At 68.1% G+C, this 16,960-nt stretch overlaps 4 protein-coding genes across 4 annotated transcripts; all 4 read left to right on the top strand.

Annotated features, from left to right (window-relative positions):
- Positions 1-1,396: 1,396 nt before the first annotated feature.
- On the top strand, positions 1,397-2,050 carry EMIHUDRAFT_213805 (hypothetical protein; the record flags this gene model as incomplete). The annotated part of the gene is made up of 1 exon (XM_005764430.1): positions 1,397-2,050. One exon carries the CDS (start codon positions 1,397-1,399, stop codon positions 2,048-2,050), a length of 654 nt encoding a protein of 217 aa, XP_005764487.1.
- A 2,725-nt stretch (positions 2,051-4,775) lies between these two features.
- Positions 4,776-6,241, top strand: EMIHUDRAFT_452242 (hypothetical protein; the record flags this gene model as incomplete). The annotated part of the gene is made up of 3 exons (XM_005764431.1): positions 4,776-5,468; positions 5,542-5,721; positions 6,041-6,241. 3 exons carry the CDS (start codon positions 4,776-4,778, stop codon positions 6,239-6,241), a joined length of 1,074 nt encoding a protein of 357 aa, XP_005764488.1.
- A 1,554-nt stretch (positions 6,242-7,795) lies between these two features.
- EMIHUDRAFT_437409 (hypothetical protein) lies at positions 7,796-9,926 on the top strand. The gene is made up of 3 exons (XM_005764432.1): positions 7,796-7,812; positions 8,163-8,607; positions 8,765-9,926. The coding sequence occupies exons 2-3, from the start codon at positions 8,167-8,169 to the stop codon at positions 9,644-9,646; spliced, it is 1,323 nt and encodes a 440-aa protein (XP_005764489.1). The 5' UTR covers positions 7,796-7,812; positions 8,163-8,166; the 3' UTR covers positions 9,647-9,926.
- A 4,946-nt stretch (positions 9,927-14,872) lies between these two features.
- Positions 14,873-15,893, top strand: EMIHUDRAFT_422156 (hypothetical protein). The gene is made up of 2 exons (XM_005764433.1): positions 14,873-15,071; positions 15,312-15,893. The coding sequence occupies exons 1-2, from the start codon at positions 14,878-14,880 to the stop codon at positions 15,553-15,555; spliced, it is 438 nt and encodes a 145-aa protein (XP_005764490.1). The 5' UTR covers positions 14,873-14,877; the 3' UTR covers positions 15,556-15,893.
- Positions 15,894-16,960: the final 1,067 nt, after the last annotated feature.

The following is a 16,960-nucleotide window of genomic DNA, read 5'->3' on the forward strand; positions in this document are numbered from 1 at the left end:
GAGAAGGCCTGCAGGGCCGGCGCGGACCGCCTCGGGCGCGATGGCCCTCCTCAGTACCTACCTCTTCGATGCCTGTCGGCTCTCCAATCTCGTCGCCGACGGCAGGCCCGCATGGCGCGCTGCTCGATGGCAGCCTGCTCAGTACGCCTTGGACAGTGACTTCTGCCTCGCTGCTCTTGCCGCCTCTCGGATACTCGGCCATTCCAACGGCCAGGCCGCTCGCTTAAGGCTGATTGGCTAGACGAGCGGTCTACCTCCAACGGGGCGGTCTGGATCACGGGGATGACATCCTGCCTCCCGGCACGCCGGGAGGAGGTGGTTGCTCCGCCGCCGGACCGCCCTCTCCACCACCCTCGCCCAGGGATCTACAACGCTGTCTTAAGGTCCGACCTGTGGGCTCTGTCTGCGCTCGGCACCGGGCACCGCCTCGGTATACAAAATGGGCCTGTGGGCGGACCCTCACAGATCACAGATCACAACACAAACTCTCTCTCTGAATACAAAGAGTCGCAGTGCGCAGCATCACCAAGAACGTTCGCCGGGGGCGAGACGAGGCCTAGGCTCAAAATAGGCTAACCGGAGGAAAGAAAGCTTTGGACAAAGGAGAAACCGGCGACGCGGAGAAGGTAAAGAAAGAAAGAAAGAAAACGGACAACCCAAGGGAGGGATGGGAGAACGGCACGCCGCCACCACACAGGGATTTTAAGGGGAGAAGGTGGAGATGGTTACTGTGCCGTACCAAAGTCTGTGCAACTGTGAACAGCAGCTCCTGACCACGGCGCCGCAGGCGCCTGTTGATAGGTCCAGGTGATAGCCCTGGATGGGCAATGCATACGCCTCACTGGGCCTCAGATCCCCCGACCGCGTCCCGGTGCTCTGTGGTCGGATTTGTGACGCCGCCGCACCGCGCCGCGGCCGGGGGCCCTCCGGAGGCCGAGGATGGCCGTGACGGACCGGGACGAGCTCTGGGAGGTTCAGTGTCAGTCAGTGTATATATTGTAGAGACTAACCATGTGCACAATATCTCTCAGTCTAGCTAAGCCTGGGAAGGCGATGCCGGGGCCGTACAGCAGCTTGATGGTGCTTCGCCGGCGTGCGTCCCGGAGCGGTGCCGGACGGGCGGTCCGTGGGACAAAATCGGGGGACAACGCCGACTTCGCTCTGATTCGACTTTTGACTTCAAACAAAGCCTACCGCACGCGCCGCGACGCGGCGCGTGCGGTAGGCACTCGGGATTTTACCAGATCGGCGTGTTCACGCCGGGATCGTGTGCCCGACACTTTAGCCAAGTAGAGTAGGATTCCTAGTCCAAATGAAAATTCTGCGGTGGGCGGAAGGTCCCAGGGACTCGAGTACGGACTCCGCCGGACTAGGAATCCTACCTAGGTAGCTAGCGATGGCGAGGCTCGGCTCCGTCGACTTCTACAGCCTGCTCGGGCTGGAGCGCGACGCGTCGGGCGAAGACATCTCGCGCGCTTTCAAGCGGCTTGCGAAGCTGCACCACCCTGACCGCAACCCCGACGACGCGGCGGCCGCAGCCGCTCGATTTGCCGCGATCCAGGAGGCCCACGAGTGCTTGAGCGTGGCCGAGAGGCGGCTCTGCTTCGACGAGGCTCGCGCGCTTTGGCTCGACAGCCAGCTGGGATGGGAGGAGGTGCTCCTGCGAGACCGCCAGAAGCGCGTGGCGGCCGAGAGCGAGGCGGAGGCGGAGGCGGAACAGAACCGCGAAGCGCGGCGAGCGGCGCAGCATGAGGCAGCGGAGGCGGAAGTGCTGGCCAAGGCCAAGGCCAAGGCCAAGAGGGTGGAAGCGGAGCGGGTGGCGGCCGCGGAGCAGGCGGCTGCAGAGGGCGACTCGCTCAAGGCCAAGCGGCAGCGCAGGCGCGAGGCCAAGGCCAAGGCCGCAGCAGCTGCAGCAGCTGGCCCGGGGCCCTCTCCCGCCGTGAACACGCCCTGTGCCGAGGAGGCCAGTCAAATTAGCGCTCCGTCGAATGGGAATGGGGATACAGAGAGCGGAGAGAGCGCAGCTTCTGTTCCGCAGGAGAGAGACTGAGTGCCCGCCACAGAGTCCCGCGGCAAAAGCTTAGTCGTGTGAGACCGCAGACCGGAAGCTTCAAAAAATCGAGTACCTACAATCAAACACATAGGCCCCGGCGTCCCGCAGCGCGGGCGGCAGCGCTTCGCCGCGCGCTTGCGCGTGTGCTCGAAGTGTCCCGTGGGTGCGGCTTGAATCCTCTCGCTAGAGCCCGTAGAGGGGTTGTGTCACGCATGTGTGTGTGACGCGCTGCATGTGGCGGCTGGTGGTGGTGCGCAGTGTGTGGGGGAGGGCGGAGGCGAGAGTCGTATCCCACACTCGCCACACTGACACACCACAAGACACCTCCGGAGCAAGCGAGCACGCGATAGTCACTCACGTCTCAAGTTGCGCGAAGCCTGGGGCCCGCATGCGGACGCTTGCATGGCAGGCCGAGTCGTCGTCACGCCTCCCACCACCAATGAGGCGGGCGACTTCAGCCGCGTGGTCGGATACGCTGAGCGTGCGGGAGCCGAGAAACAGCCGCTGCAAGACCCGCTGGTGCTGGTCACGATAATCAGCGCCAGATCGGTTGATGCGCGCGGACCGCTCAAGGTTGGTTTCACCCTCCGCGGTGGCGCGCAGGATGTTTGAGGAGAGCAGGGCGGCGCAGCAGCACACGACGGTAGAGACGGCGCCGAGGATGCAGATTCCGCCGAGTCGCGTTCCGACAAGAAAGGCGGCGCCCTTTGGGAGCACAAAGAGGGGGTTGGAGTCGAACAGCAACTGGGCGAGGTCGACGGGGTCGTGCACATTCGCGATCGACCGTGCGAAGCTGGAGGATGGAGCCAAGGGGAAGGCGTCAGCTAAAATACATCTGGATGCGGATGCAGTGCAGCGGGAAGCAAACCCCGAGGCTGTGCTGAGCAGGGTCGGTAACGCGAGAAGGAGAGCGTAGACGGCAACATACCCTGTCCCGGCGACAATGGAAGTGAGGAAGCGGGCCATGTACGTCACGTTCCCAGCTCCGACGCAATTATGCATGAACGCGCAATGGTGGTCAAGCTTGAGGATGCACGTCCCACACCTAATCGAGCGACACGCGTACGAGACTGGCTGTCTCAGCAGGCTGGGCAGGGCGGTGGGACGGGAAATGAGTCAGCGGCGCCTCGAGCAGTGGTGTGCCCGCATGGGCTTGAGGTTATCGCACTTGTCGCACCATGGCAACAAGGACTCAATGTGCGACGGTTTGGCTGCCAGAGGCGCAACCAGTTTCGCCCAAGTGGTGCGGCTTAGTGTTGGAATGCGACCAGGGTCACTCCATGCTGTCAACCAGAAGTGATAAACCACATTCAGAGAGAGTGCGACTGAGATACTCCACACCGCGCCAAAGCTGCACGCAGAGTAACCAACCGACACGCTGGGCAACGCCCAGAGCAGCCCCGTGCCAATGATTGCGAGCGTCAATGCGAAGCTGCCGGCATGAAGAAGAAGTTCACGGTATCGCCTAGCGCGGCTACCTGGGCCGGATTGAGTGCCGGTCATAACCGGGCGCGCCAAGACCTCTGTTTGTCGCGAATGCGTTCACAGCCTCGTTTGAGAAGAAGACGTCCTATGGCGCTGCGCGCTGGTCTATGATAGGTTGAGGTGCGAACCCTCTGGGAGGTTCTGGGGATGGGGGGGACACAGATAGGTTGATAAGAATTTTACAACAAAACTCCCTCGCACAACACTGGGCACGGGACGTATGGTTCTTGCACTTGTGCAAGATTGGGCGTCTTCTGCCGCAGTCCCTTTGATGGGAGGCCCCAGGGTGGGGGCCACCTCGAACCCCCGGCCAGGGATTCGAGCGGAGGGTGCCCCGGATTCATCTATCCGTTGGGCCCCGGTACATTCATTAGAACTGATCACTTACGTTGCGCAGCAGCCGTCCCTTCGCCGACTGGACGGCAGTGCGCTGCGTCGTCGCTCTGTCGTGCACGCTCTCGTGCCTCGTTGTTGTGACACGGGAGTAGAGTCGAGAGGTAGCCCTCGACGAGACGACCGGCGCTGCGATGCCAGACCTCACTGCCGCCGAGCTCAGCATTCCGGCCGAGCAGCACCCCGATCCCGCAAAGCCACTGGTGATACCCGTCGACTCAACAGTGGTGGGCTCTACCCTGCGCTTCATTCCGTGGTCTGTGGTGGGCAATCCGGCCTTCCTCCAGCTGCCCCCTCCTCCTCCGGGGATGCAACCGTCGTGGGTCCAGATTCCGCAGTGGGTCGCCATCAGTGCGCTGCTCCCCTTCAGTGAGCCCGAGCCCGCTGTGGCCACCCACTTTGACAGGCTCAGCGTCTTGCGGCTGGCCGTATTGGCCGCAGCTTGGCGCCGCATCCTGAATTTTCTTCTCAACAACAAGGTTGGGCGTGCCGTGTGCGTGTTCATCAACAGCCGGACGCGGCAGTTTCGCGGCAAGCCTAGGTACCACGGTCCACGGTCATGAAGCGCCGGCCGGTTTCATTTGTCACGACGGTCACCCAGGGTTTTGGCAAACACGAACTCACGTGTATCTCTAAGAGTCCGCTCGAATTCTCTTTTCGTGTGTATCTGTGTTGGTGCCAGTGCGCGCCAGTCCCTTGCAAAGAAAGAAAGAAAGAAAACAGACAACCCAAGGGAGGGAATGGAATGGGAGGACGGCACCCTTGCCCATCGAGGGACGCGGCGTCGAAAATTCTCTTTTCGAAAGGAGGTAGAGCCCGCCGCACGCGCCGGCGCTGCCATCGAATGCACGCTGCCTCCGGCGTCCTTCTGGTCGACCGGCACATTGAAAAGAACGGTGGCACCTCCTTCCGATCGGTGCTGACGCAGGCTGAGCGTGCTGGCCACTGCATGTACTGGGGCTTCTCACAAAACTCGGCCGCATGGAACTCCACTGTGCACGCGCTCCTTCGACTCTCGCCCGAGGCGCCGCCTCCCCGGCTGTGCATCGAGGCGCACAGCTACATCGACTACGGCATTCCTTGGCGGAGGCGGCTGCGCCAGCTCGTGGCGCTGCGGAGGGTGTGGCGAGAGCGGAGCGTGCCGATGAAAATGCTCCTGACTGTGCGCTTTCGGAGTCCGCTCGACTACTACCTCTCCTTCTTCACGTGGATCGTCGCCGCTCGGCAGGCGCGAGATGGCAGGCGCTTCGGGCACAACTTTTCGCAGTGGGTCGCGGTGTCGCCCAACCTGCAGGCAGAGATCCTGCTCTACTCGCGCTCGGCCAACACCGCCGCGTATTGCCCACTCGTGCATGAGGAGCGGACGGCGTGGGCGGCGCGGTGGCGAGGAGGAGACCACAACGCGACGGCGCGGGCGGCCGCTGCGTGGCGGTCGCTGCGGTCGTACGACGTGGTCGGCACGACCGAGCGCTTCGACGAGAGCGCTCTGCTGGTGCTGCGCCGGCTCGGCTGGGGAGAGGAGGCGCCCCCCACCTCCGTGCCTCGGCCTGCCCTGGTCTGCGGCGATGCGCTTCGCCGCCCTCCCACCCCGCCACCTCTCTGCACGCCAGGTCGCCCTCAGCGCCGCCGCGACGGTGCAGCCCGGCTGCATGCGGGGCGAGCCAGCGACGGAGAGCAACTGGTGGTGCTACCTGCGGGGCGCGTCGAGGCGCGACGAGCGGAGACGCATCCTGAGGAGAGTGTGCCCGGACATGGGCGAGTGCGCCGCGCTGATGCGGCGGTACGCGCCCGTCGACTCGCTCCTGTACCGCGAGGCCAGCCGCCGCCTCAACGCGTCGATCGCCGAAGCGGGGCCCGGTTTCCTCGCAGAGCTGGCGGCGCTCAAGGGGCGGGGAGGCGTGTGGGGCGAGGCGAGGCGGGGCGAGGCGGGGCGGGCAGGCCGCAGAGACGCCTGCCACTGGGTGCGCCGGCCCGGCGGCTGCGCCTCGCCAGCCCGCCGCCGCCTCGCCGAGCTCCTCCGGCCCCGCGCGCGAGGCGGCGCCAAGGCGGCCCTCGCCTTGGAGCCGCCGCTCTCTTCCCTCTCTCAGGCGGGACGCGCCGCGGGAGTAGGCGGACGCCGGCTGCTCCGACTACGAGGGCAAGTGGGCGCACGCCGCCGAGCAGAACTTCTCCTCTCCGCGCGCCTGCTTCGTGGCGGACCAGGCGGTGATGGGGCCCGTCTGGAGGCAGCACGGGCAGCTGGAGCCGGCAGGGGTGAGCCGCGCCGCCGCCCGCACCCGCGCCGAGCCAGCCTGCTCGGGCCCGCTGTGATCGCCCAGAGCTCCCTGCTCTCGTAGGTGCGGGACTTCGTTCGGCGGCACCACACTGCAGAGCCGGGCCGGGGCGTCGTGCGGCGAGGACAGGGAGGCGAGGGAGGGAGGCGCAGCACGGGGAGGCTTGGCGCCTCCTTGGATGCAGCTGCGGCCCTTTGGCACAGACGCCCAGGAAGAGCAATCTGAAGCACGCTGGACGCGCTTACTCTTCCGACGCTCTCTCCGGTTCTCATTTTGCGGACTTTTTCTGATCGTCTCTCTCCACGGCCACGCCGGCGCGCTGTCCGCACGGCGTGTCCGCAGCGCACACACCGCGGCATCACGATCACCCCGAATCAGAGCATTGTCATGGCAAATGTGTGGCGCCAGCACGAAACCCTGCGGCCAGTGAGCAGTGTGGGTCTGTTGTGGTGTACGTATATTCGGGGGTTTTGAGTATGAGCCCCTCTCGCTGAGAAAATCGGCTTCGTTTGGTCACAACAGGGCCGCCGAGAGAGACAGAGAGGCGCTGCCAATCGACGGCCGTGCGGTGCGGGCCCGAGCCCCGCGTATCGAGTGACCAAGCAGAGGTTGCGGCGCCAGGCCAGCCCGCGCCAGGCCGGCCCGTGACCTGCGAATTCACGGAGTGCACGGCACATGGATCTTTTGCAGCTTTCTCTGTATTCGAGCGTTCGCCGCCACTCGAGTTTGCCGGTCCTGAGGTGAGGCGAGTCGTGGTAGATCAGCCCTCTCTCCGCTCTATTAAGTGCTCTCGCGGTAGATGTGTTCTGGCGGCGCCTGGGACGCATCGTATAGGACCCGCGCGGAGGCCGGATCGACAGCGTGCCATACATCGCTTCAGCTCAAACTCGGCTGCATCGCAGGCGCCAGAATAAGATTTACGCGGATAGCACTGGCTTGGCATCAGCCCGAGCTCGCGTTTACACCGATGCAGCGCGTCGAGAGTATTGGTGCACGCACGGGCAGGGCCCGAGTCCCTGCGGAGGATCGAACGCGACATCACAAGTGCTCCACCCCGGGGGGGTGTGGGTGGGTGGCGGGGGGGGGGGGGCAAGTCGCCACAACGAGCTCGGTTCTCCCCGGGCCGAGAGTCTGCAAAGGGATATGAGAGAGACTATGGAACGGGTTGGGTTAGGGTGGTTTAGCGCCCCCTAACCCAGGGCGGTTTAGCGCCGTTTAGCCTACTGTATGGTCCTGCGGCGTGGTCGTTGTGAAGCGAAGTTGGCACGACCACCGCCCTGCTTCGCAGACCGGGCAAGGAGGGGCCTGCTCCCGTTCCGCGAGGAACAGGAGGTTTCCCCCCCCTCCCCCGGCCTGAGCAGCGGCGGATGGAAGGCAGCCCCTTGAGTCGAGGGCGGCGCGACCATTGCCCTGCTCCAAAGACCAGAGGCCGAGGTCAGTGCAGATGTTCGCGTCGCCCCGCTCCGCCCCGCCCGCCGCCGCGCCACGCCGCCGCCTCGCGCAGCCGCCGCGCCGCGCCCCGCCCCGTGATTAATAATTAAGAAAGGTGAAGCCTTGTGTCATCTCAAAAAGAGAAACTTACGGGCGTCTGGGGGGCGCCCGACTGAGGTGACCGCTCCTGCACGCCCCCGGGCGCTCGCCTCACCGTGCCTCGCCTCTGCAGCCCTTCTCGCCGCTGCCCCGCCTCCCGACCCATCATGCGCCGCCCCGCCGGCCGGCGCGGGCACCACCCCACCCCTTGCGCGCCCGCCGCTGCCACTCGCTCTCCGGACCACCCCCTCCCGAATCCCCCACCCCCCGAACACCCCTCTCCCGCCCTACATCCAAACCCGGCCGCCGCAAGCGCACTCGCCGCCGATGCAAGCGCCGCCACTCGCTGCACGCCCCGGGGGGCGAACGGCCGCTCTTGCTGCGTCGCTGCCCTTTCGCCGCTCGAGCCCCCTCGCCCGCCGTCATAGATCCATGGTGCTCGAGGCCTCCTTCCTCTGCATCGACAACTCGGACTATATGCGGAACGGCGACCACGCGCCCTCGCGGATGGAGGCGCAGCTGGACGCCGTCAACTTGCTGTCGGGCGCAAAGACGCAGAGCAACCCTGAAAACGTCGTCGGGCTGCTCTCGACGGCCGGGCGAGGGGTGGAGGTGCAGGTGGCGCTGACGGGCGACGTCGGCCAGGTCCTCTCCCTCTCGCACGGCATCAAGATTGGCGGCAACGCCAACTTGTCAGCGGGCATCCAGGTGGCGCAGCTCTCGCTCAAGCATCGGCAGAACAAGAACCAGCGGCAGCGCATCATCGTCTTCGTGGGGTCGCCGGTGCAGGAGGAGGAGGCGGCGCTGGTCAAGCTCGGCAAGAAGCTCAAGAAGAACTCCGTCGCGATGGACATCATCAACTTTGGAGAGGAGGCGCCCCGGGCCGCAGACACCGTAGAGAGAAGGAAGGGGGGAGAAGGGCCGCGGAGAGCCGCAGACAAACACAGAGAAGAAGGGAGCCGCGGGGAGCCGCGGGGAGCCGCGGGGAACGCCCGCACGCGCGAGCGCCGCCCGCCCCGCGCGCCCGCAGGCGGAGAACGCCGCCAAGCTCGAGGCGCTGCTCAACGCCGTCAACTCTGACGACAACTCGCACCTCGTCACCGTCCCTCCCGGCCCGCACGTCCTCTCCGACATCCTGCTCTCGTCGCCCATCGTGCAGGGCGAGGACGGCGCGGGCGCCGCGATGGCCGGCATGGGCGGCGGCGGCGGCGAGGGCGCGGGAGACTTCGCCGGCCTCGCGGTCGACCCGAATATGGACCCTGAGTTTGCGTGGGCACTGCGCGTCTCGATGGAGGAGGAGCGCGCGCGGCAGGAGGCGGCGGCAAAGGCGGCGGAGGAGGCGGGGGCGGGCTCGGCGGAGGGCGCCGCGGCGAGCTCGGGCGAGGGCGCGGCCGCAGCGCCGGCGAGCGACGCCGAGATGGCGGAGGCGGCCGGCGGGGCGGCGGCGGGCGACGCGGACGAGCAGGCGCTGCTCGAGCAGGCGCTGGCCATGTCGATGCCCGGCGCGGCGGCCGAGCAGCCAAAGACGCCCGCCACCGCGCCGCCCGCCGAGACGCCCGGCGCTCCGGTCGGCGGCGCGTCGGAGACCCCCGCGTCCGCCGCGCCGCCGCCGTCCGCCGTGCCGGCGCCCGCGCTGGAGGACGCCGTCATGGCGGAGGCGGACGAGGACGAGGCGATGCAGCTCGCGCTGGCGATGTCCATGTCTCAGGGGGGCGGCGGCGAGTCCACCACGCCCGCGCCCGCGCCCGCACCCGCGCCCGCCGCCGGCGACATGTCCGCAGTCTTCCAGGACCCGAGCTTCCTGCAGTCTGTCCTCGGCTCGCTCCCCGGCGTCGACCCAAACGACCCGCGCATCCAGTCGGTCCTCCAAAAGCAGGACGGCGACAAGAAGGAGGACGAGGACAAGAAGTGACGCCGCCGCGGGAGCTTGGGCTGCTCTTCCTTGCGCTGCACCTCGAGACGCGGGACGGCCTGCGGCGCGCTGCGCATGCCGGACGCTGCATGCCGTGCGTTCTGGTGTTTATGCTCGAAGAACCTTCCCGTGGCGCACCTTGATCTCGTTGCGCAGCGCGGCTTCTTTGGGTCTAGTGCGTCAGCGCGGCAACGTCCGCCCAACAGGCGCTCATTGCGCCTCGGAGGCACTGGGCGGCGGCTGAATTCGAGGTTAGGGGTATGATCAAAGGAAATTTTTTGGCGATTTGCCAAGCCGACCCTTCCTAGGAACATCACCCCCGGAATTTTTCTTTCTCCTTCAGCCTTCTGGCCGCCCTGCTGGTCGCCGCGGCTCTTCCTGGCCGTCTCCCGGACCACTCCCATCCATCGAGGACAGGCCCTGCTATACCAGGCTGCTGCGGGCGTCATGGACACGGATGAGGCGTACGGGGACGACTGGGAGGACGACGACTGGCTCGATGAAGGCGACGCTCTGGGGCAGCAGCGGCGCAGCCTCAGCGAGGAGGTTCGGAACGCGGTGCTTGGAAGCATATCCATCGCCGTGGGCGGCGCATCGCTGGTGGCGGGCGTGCTCATCTTCCTGAGCGAGCACCCGCAGCGCCGTGCGCGCCACTCGTGGTCGCCTCGCGCTCCTCCGTCACCGCCTGCGTGGCCTCCACCGCCTCCGCCGCCACCCTACCCGCCCCTCCGCCCACAACCGCAGAGCCCTCCGCCGCCGCCGCCGCCCTCCCCGCCGCCGCCGCCGTCGCCACTCGCTCCGCCAGCCCCGCCGGAGCCGCCGCCGCTGCCGCCGCTGCCGCCCCTGCCGCCCCTTCCTCCCGGGACACCTCCGGCCCCGCCGCTGCCGCCGCTGCCACCCGAGACGCCTCCCTCTCCGCTCCCACTCCCGCCGCCGCCACCGCTGCCGCCGCCGCCGCTGCCGTCTCCACCATTCTCGCCGCCCGCGCCACCCTCTCCGCCCTCGCCGCCTTCGCCGCCCTGGCCACACCCGCCAACACCACCGTCGCCGCGCCCGCCACCGCACCCGCCGCCGCCGCCGCCGCCGTCGCCTCCGTCGCCTCCGTCGCCTCCTCCACCGCCGCCGAGCCCGCCGCCCAGCCCGCCCTGGCCGCCGCCCCTGCCGCCGGCGGCCCCGCCCGGCCTGGTCGAGCGCGTCTTTCGCGGCTGGGAAGGGAGCATCCGCTGGCTGAGCATCGCGCTGGTCGTGCTGTGGGCGGCGGAGACGCTGCTGCGGCCGGGAGGGGGGGCGATCGGCGCGGCGAGCCGCGGCACGTACCGCGCGGCCGGCAAGGCTTGCCGCGGCGTCGGCCTCTTCTTCGGCTGCGTCGACGAGCAGCGGTGCCACCTCCCCCCCGGGGTGCGGGCTGCACTTTGCTACCCGCGTCCGCTCACAGCCTCTGCGGCTGCGAGGTAGGCTCGCGCTCCGCCCCGACGAGTACCACCGCGAGGGGGAGCACTTCGGGCCGGCAGACCCGCTGATGGCACAGATTAGCAGAGACCGGCCGAGACCGGCCGAGACCGGCCGAGATTGGCCGAGATTGGCCGAGATTGGCCGAGATGGCGGACCACCCCGGCCGCTGCTCGCTCCCGCTGTGCCGTTCTGGCACCTCTGCTCAGACCGCGCTCTGCTTTCTCAGGTCCGCTCCTCGCTCGCGCGCGCCTCGCGGCCGAGGACTCGCGTCGCGGTGCGGCTCTGCCTGCTGCTCTGCCACCTCCTCTTCGGGTACGCGCAGTTCTCGTGCAGCTGGCAGCGGAGCTCGAAGGATGACTTGCGCGGCCGCGGCATGTTCACGGTGCGGGCAGGCGGTGGGGAGGAGGCCCCGCCCCCATTGCCGCGAGACGCTCGCCCTGCTGCAGGTCAAGCTCGACGCGAGGGTGGAGGTGGCGCTCGGAGGGCTGCTGTGGAACGTCGTCCAGTCGAACCGGCCGCGCGACTGCCCCAACCTCGACTGCCGCAACGAGGTGAGCTACGAGCAGTACGTCGCAAACATGACGAGCGAGAACCCGGCGAGATGTAGCCGAGATACAGCCGAGATAGAGCCGAGATATGACGAGCGAGAGCCCGGCGCGCCGTCGGGCGGCGCGGCGGCGCGGCCGGGACTGTCCTCGCGAGCGCGGCCGCAAGGTGGGGCTGTAGGCGTGCCAGCTGATCGACTGCGGCGAGGCGCGCTTCTCGAAGGTGCTCTTCGAGTACTCTTACTTTTACTCGATCCGGCAGCTGTGGACCACAAACAAGACGCTGACCGCCGACGGCGAGCTTAAGGACTGCGGGCCGGACGAGGAGCTGCCTCCGGGCGCAGTGCGCATCTACCCGGGCCGGCTCTCTGCGGGCACCATCTTCGTCGCCTCCTTCATCTGGCCGCACGTCAAGCTCCTCCTCCTCCACAAGTTCTTCTTTGCGGCGCACACGGTGACAGCCGCCGCCAGCGAGCCATCGCCGCCCCCCCGGGGCCGACGTCTGGACCCCCCCCCCCCCCGGACAGGTGCCCACGCGGCGGAATGGCAACTTTTGGCTCGCCTTCTTTGGCAAGTGGTCCTTCGCCGACATCCTCATCCTCATCGCCCTCCTCGGCGTGCTCGACATCGGCGTGGCCGCGCCCATCGCCACCGAGGCTGTCACCGGCTACATCCCCGCCGGCATCATCGGCTGGTACTCCTTCTCGTTCGCCGCGCTCATCTCCTCTGTCCACGGCTACGTCGAGGGCCACCTCAAGATCGAGGGCCAGGCCGGCATGTACGTCTTCTGCGCGGCCGTCGTGCTCTCCCTCGCCCTCGGCGCCGTCGCCGCGTCCTTCTCCCCAAGCCGAGATCCCCTTCCCCGTCACAGCCTCGCCGCGTGCGTAGGGGTCGTCATCGAGATGCTCGACGAGAGGTACCGGTTGCGCCTGGTTGCGCGACCAGGCGCCGTCACCCCGGCTCTCTCCGGCCCACCAGTCGCCGCTCTCAAAGCCCGAGCGCCGACGCACGTAGGCACGCTGCCCGGCACGCTGCCCTCGCCGACTCTGCCCGTCACGAGCGGCCGCTCCCTCGCGCTGCTGGCGCCCGGCCACTTCGAGCAGCAGCTCTCCGGCGGCACGGCCTTGGCAGTGGACGCGCTCGGCAGCGGCCGGCTCGGCTCGCCACGGCACGCCGCGTCGCTCCGCCGCGAGGGCGTCGGGGGGAGCGGCGACCGGCTGAGCGAGGGCGGCGGGCTGGCTGGACGGGGCGACGTCCCTCTCTCCGCGCTGGTCGGAGATCAGCCGCTGCCGGGGGGGGGCGCTCGGCACGAGGGGCCGAAGGGCGAGAAGGGCGGCCCGTGGTGGCGCGGCTTGGGGTTGGGGGAGCGGCCGACCGGCCAGCACCGCAGCCCGCTCGATGGCGCGGCTCCAGAGGCGGCTCCAGAGGCGGCTCCAGAGGCGCGGGGGAGCGCCGGAGGGGAGGAGGGAAGGGCTGGGGGCGAGCAGGGCAGCGGCACGCTCACTCTAGAGCAGGGCGCGCCGAGCAGCGCAGACGCGGCCGCCGACGCGGACCGCGGTGCGCAGGACCACGATCGGCGCAGAGAGGTCGAGCCGAGCCGAGCGGACGAGGCGCAGCAGGAACGCGCGCACGGGGGCGACGGTGCGTCGGCGGATGCAGAGCCGGCGGACGCAGTGAGCGAGCGGCGGAGCATCGGGGCCGACGCACTGCAGTGGATGGAGATGGTCCGCAGCCGCGCCCGGCTGGCCGTCTCGTTTGGGAGCGAGGGTTTCGTTTCGCCGCCGGAGGAGAGCGGCGCAGACACGCCTCCTGCGGCGTCCTTTGTCGCAGCGCTGCCACCGGGACCGGCGGCTGTGAGGGCGGCTGGCCCATCTGAGGCTGGCGCGGCTTTGCCCGCCGAGCACGAGCGCGCCCACGTGCGATTGGCGCCGCAGCTGCAGGCGATCCACTCGGGACCGCTCAGCTACAAGGAGTTTGTGGCGACCCTCGACGACAGGGTTGGGCCTTCGGAGGCGAACAGTCTGTGGAAGGCGCACGTCCTCGCTTTCGACGAGACGTGGCCACAGTCGCCGTCCCATGCGGCGGCGGCCGGCCGCGGCTTTGGGCTGGGGGAGGACGATGCAGACTACCCTCCCGAGCTGCGCTTGTCCACTCGAACGCTGGCAGGCAGCCAGGACAGCTTGCCTCCGCTCGCTCAGCAGCAGGATCGCCTCTCGCTGCCGTGGTCGCTCAAGGCGGCTCTGCCCGGGGCACGGTCGTTGTCTGGGTCGCACGAGTTGCAGTCGCAGCAGCAGTCGCAGTCGCAGCAGCAGCAGCAGCAGCAGCAGCAGCGAGCCGAGAGGGACAACTTGCCCCACGGCCATCTCTCGCACAGGCACCCCTCTCCGGAGCTGCGGCAGCCGACCGCCGCCGGGCGGAACATCTCCAACCGCAGCCGGAGCTATGAACGCGGCGGCACGGGCGGTGGGGGAGAGGTGGGCAGCCGTTCGGTCTCGATGAGCCGGCTCGACGAGCAGCGCTCGGACGTCGGTTTGGCGTCACGACTCGGCTCGCCCGTCGGCAGCCACGGCCAGCTTGGAGCCGCCTCGATGGGCACGTTCCCTCACATCGCGTCGTACCCGTCGCTCTGCTGCTCGGGCGTCGGACACGCGCCGTCCAAGCTCGCGCCGACGTCGCTCACGCGCGACGGCCGCTCCATCTCCATCTCGTCGCAGCCCGGCTTCCACACGTCGGAGTCGTACCTCTCGCTCGCCTCGCTCGCCGTCGGCACTCCGGCGCGCAGGGGAGGGGCGGCCCCCGCAAGCGGCGCACTGCAGGCGGTGCCCGCGCGCCGGGGCTTGGTCCCGTACCGCGTGCGGGGCAGGTGGGACGTGGCGTGCGCGCTGCCAGAGACGGCGTTCCAGCTGGCGCTGCTGTCGGCCACTCTCTACTTCCTTGTGCGCGCGTGGACCGCGCCGCTCATCGCGCGCCACGTCAGCGGCTCCTTTCTCCGCTTGTTCGCCGTCGACGCGGCGCGGCTCGGCGACTCGAACGAGCGGCGGATCAACGGCGGGCACTCGCGCCCGTCAGGTCGCTGCCACTCCTCAACTCACGGCCACTCTTCGTCTCCCAGGCGAGTACTCGCTCGTCGAGCTCGGCCTGCTCGCGGGGCAGGGCGGCGGGCTCGACGCGGGCCTCTCGGCCACCTTCATCATGTTCATGGTGATTGGCCCCGTCGCGCGCACCGTCTCGCAGATGGCTCTGCTGCTGCTGCCGTGGCCGCTTCCGGAGCTGCGCCACCTCCACCGGCTCTCCCGCAACGTGTCGGTCTTTTACGCGCTCGAGGTGTTTGTGCTGGTCGTGCCGCTGCTCGACATGACCATCTCCGACCTCGCCAACGGCATGCTCACGCCGGCGAATTTCCCGCTCTGCGGCGACCTCGACGCGCGGTGCGCGGCGCCGCGCCTCCAGATTGCCCGAGATCCACGGCAGAGTCACCCGCGATTGCCCCTCGACGCGCGGCGCCGCTCCCCGGCACCTCCTCTCCCCCGGCCCCTCCCCTCCCCCGGCCCCTCCCCTCCCCCGGAACCTCGTCTCCCCTGGAACCTCGTCTCCCCCGGCACCTCCTCTCCTCCGCGCCGTGGGCCGTCTGGCGCGCCGCACGCCGAGCGAGGCCCCGCCGGGCGCAGGTACGGCGGGCCCTGCTTGGAGCTTGGGGTTGAGAAGCGCGTCGGGTACTACTATATGGCCGCCTCGGTCTTTCTCTACTTCCTCTCGGGCATCGACGGCTCTCTGGTTCACAAGCGGATCCACCGCCTCCTCCACCCATACGACGACCCGCCGCCCACACTGCATTGCGTCTGCGGCCGGCCGCCCCCTCGGTACAAGCGCAGCCGCAAGCCAGCGGCGCTGGCCCGGGGTCTCCGGGCCTGAGCCTGCCCGCAGTCCTACCAGCGGCATCTTGCCGCCGAGACGATCCGTTGTCTCCCGTACAGTTTTGAGATGTGATTGTGCACAAGAGAGTTGTCAGGCGGGCGCTGGTCATCGCGATCCGGTCGAGGCCCCGCCCGCGCGCGCTCTCGTGGGAACCTCTCCCCGTTTGGCCTGTTCGGATATTCGAGTGCGTCTGGCCGGTGTTACTGCGGTCGTGACGTCAGCGGGCAGGCGCGCGACTATTAGAGGCGTGACGGCGAGATACGCCGCGCTCATGCGGTGTGTGTGGGTCACGGCAACCCTGTCTTATGTATTTCTTATTTGTACTGTACTGTGCGCACGGAGACCCCACCTCGACCGCTGTACAATCATGCTGCCTGTGCCGGCGACTGACGATGTGTTTTCCGCGCGGGCGGCACGCCCCTGAAATACGAGCTCCCGTGCAAGCGCTGCACAGCAGCCGCCAGCTGTCGCTGCTGCGAGGTTAACCGCTGGAGCTGCTGCTGCTGGGCCCGCATCGTGCACACGTTCCGAGCAGCCGACTCGTGCCGAGCCACGGAGGCGTCGATCTCGTGGCTGATCTCGCACAGGATGTGACGGAAGATGTCCCGAGCGGCGGCGAGATTCCGCGCCTCCACCATGGTTTGACGGTCGGGCCGCTCCTTGGAAATGGGCAAGGCCGGCTTCGTCGCCCTCGTCGACGGCCGGACCGGGTGACGCTGCGGCGCCTCCTCGAAGGCGGTGAAACCGACCCGGTTGGTGCTTGTAATCAACCGGGCTGGCTTCGTGTGAGGCTGGACGGCGAGCTGGGCCAGCTCGTCCTCGACGTTCTCCTCCATTGGCATGGCGTTTGCGAGCGTCTGGTAGACCATGCTCTCTGGAATCTCGTCCGTGCGCAAGGAAAAGCCGTCAGGGGGCGACACGGCGCAAACGAACGGTTAGCGTGGCGCGGTAGTTTTTCGTCCAAAAGTCAAAGTCGCCAAGGAACAGACTCTACTGATTTACCATGCGCGGCGCGCCAAAAGCGGCGCCCCTTCGCATTTTCCTTTTCGGAAACCGCCGGCGCCGCGTCACACAAAACTTACGGAGTTTTGTTTCTGAGACCGGGGAACGGCCGCGGGGAAGTCGGAAAACGCGCGGCGGCGATATAATTCGATAAAACCACACCGATATACCATGTATGTACACTGGCGGGCGGGCGGGCGGGGCGGGGGGCGGGGCGGGGCGGGGCGGGCGGGGGGGGGGGGGGGGGGGAAGCAATCGCCGTGTGTGTGCGGACAGCGGGACAGGGAGGTGACGAACGAATGGCGCGGTTTACGCCATCGTCACGCGCCTTGCACGAACGAACGAGAGAGGGAGGAGGGAGAGAGAGAGAGGGGGGGGGGGGGGGGAGAGATGCGTTCTG

This window comes from Emiliania huxleyi (assembly GCF_000372725.1).
Source record: "Emiliania huxleyi CCMP1516 unplaced genomic scaffold EMIHUscaffold_59, whole genome shotgun sequence".
Taxonomy (NCBI): Eukaryota; Haptophyta; order Isochrysidales; family Noelaerhabdaceae; genus Emiliania; species Emiliania huxleyi.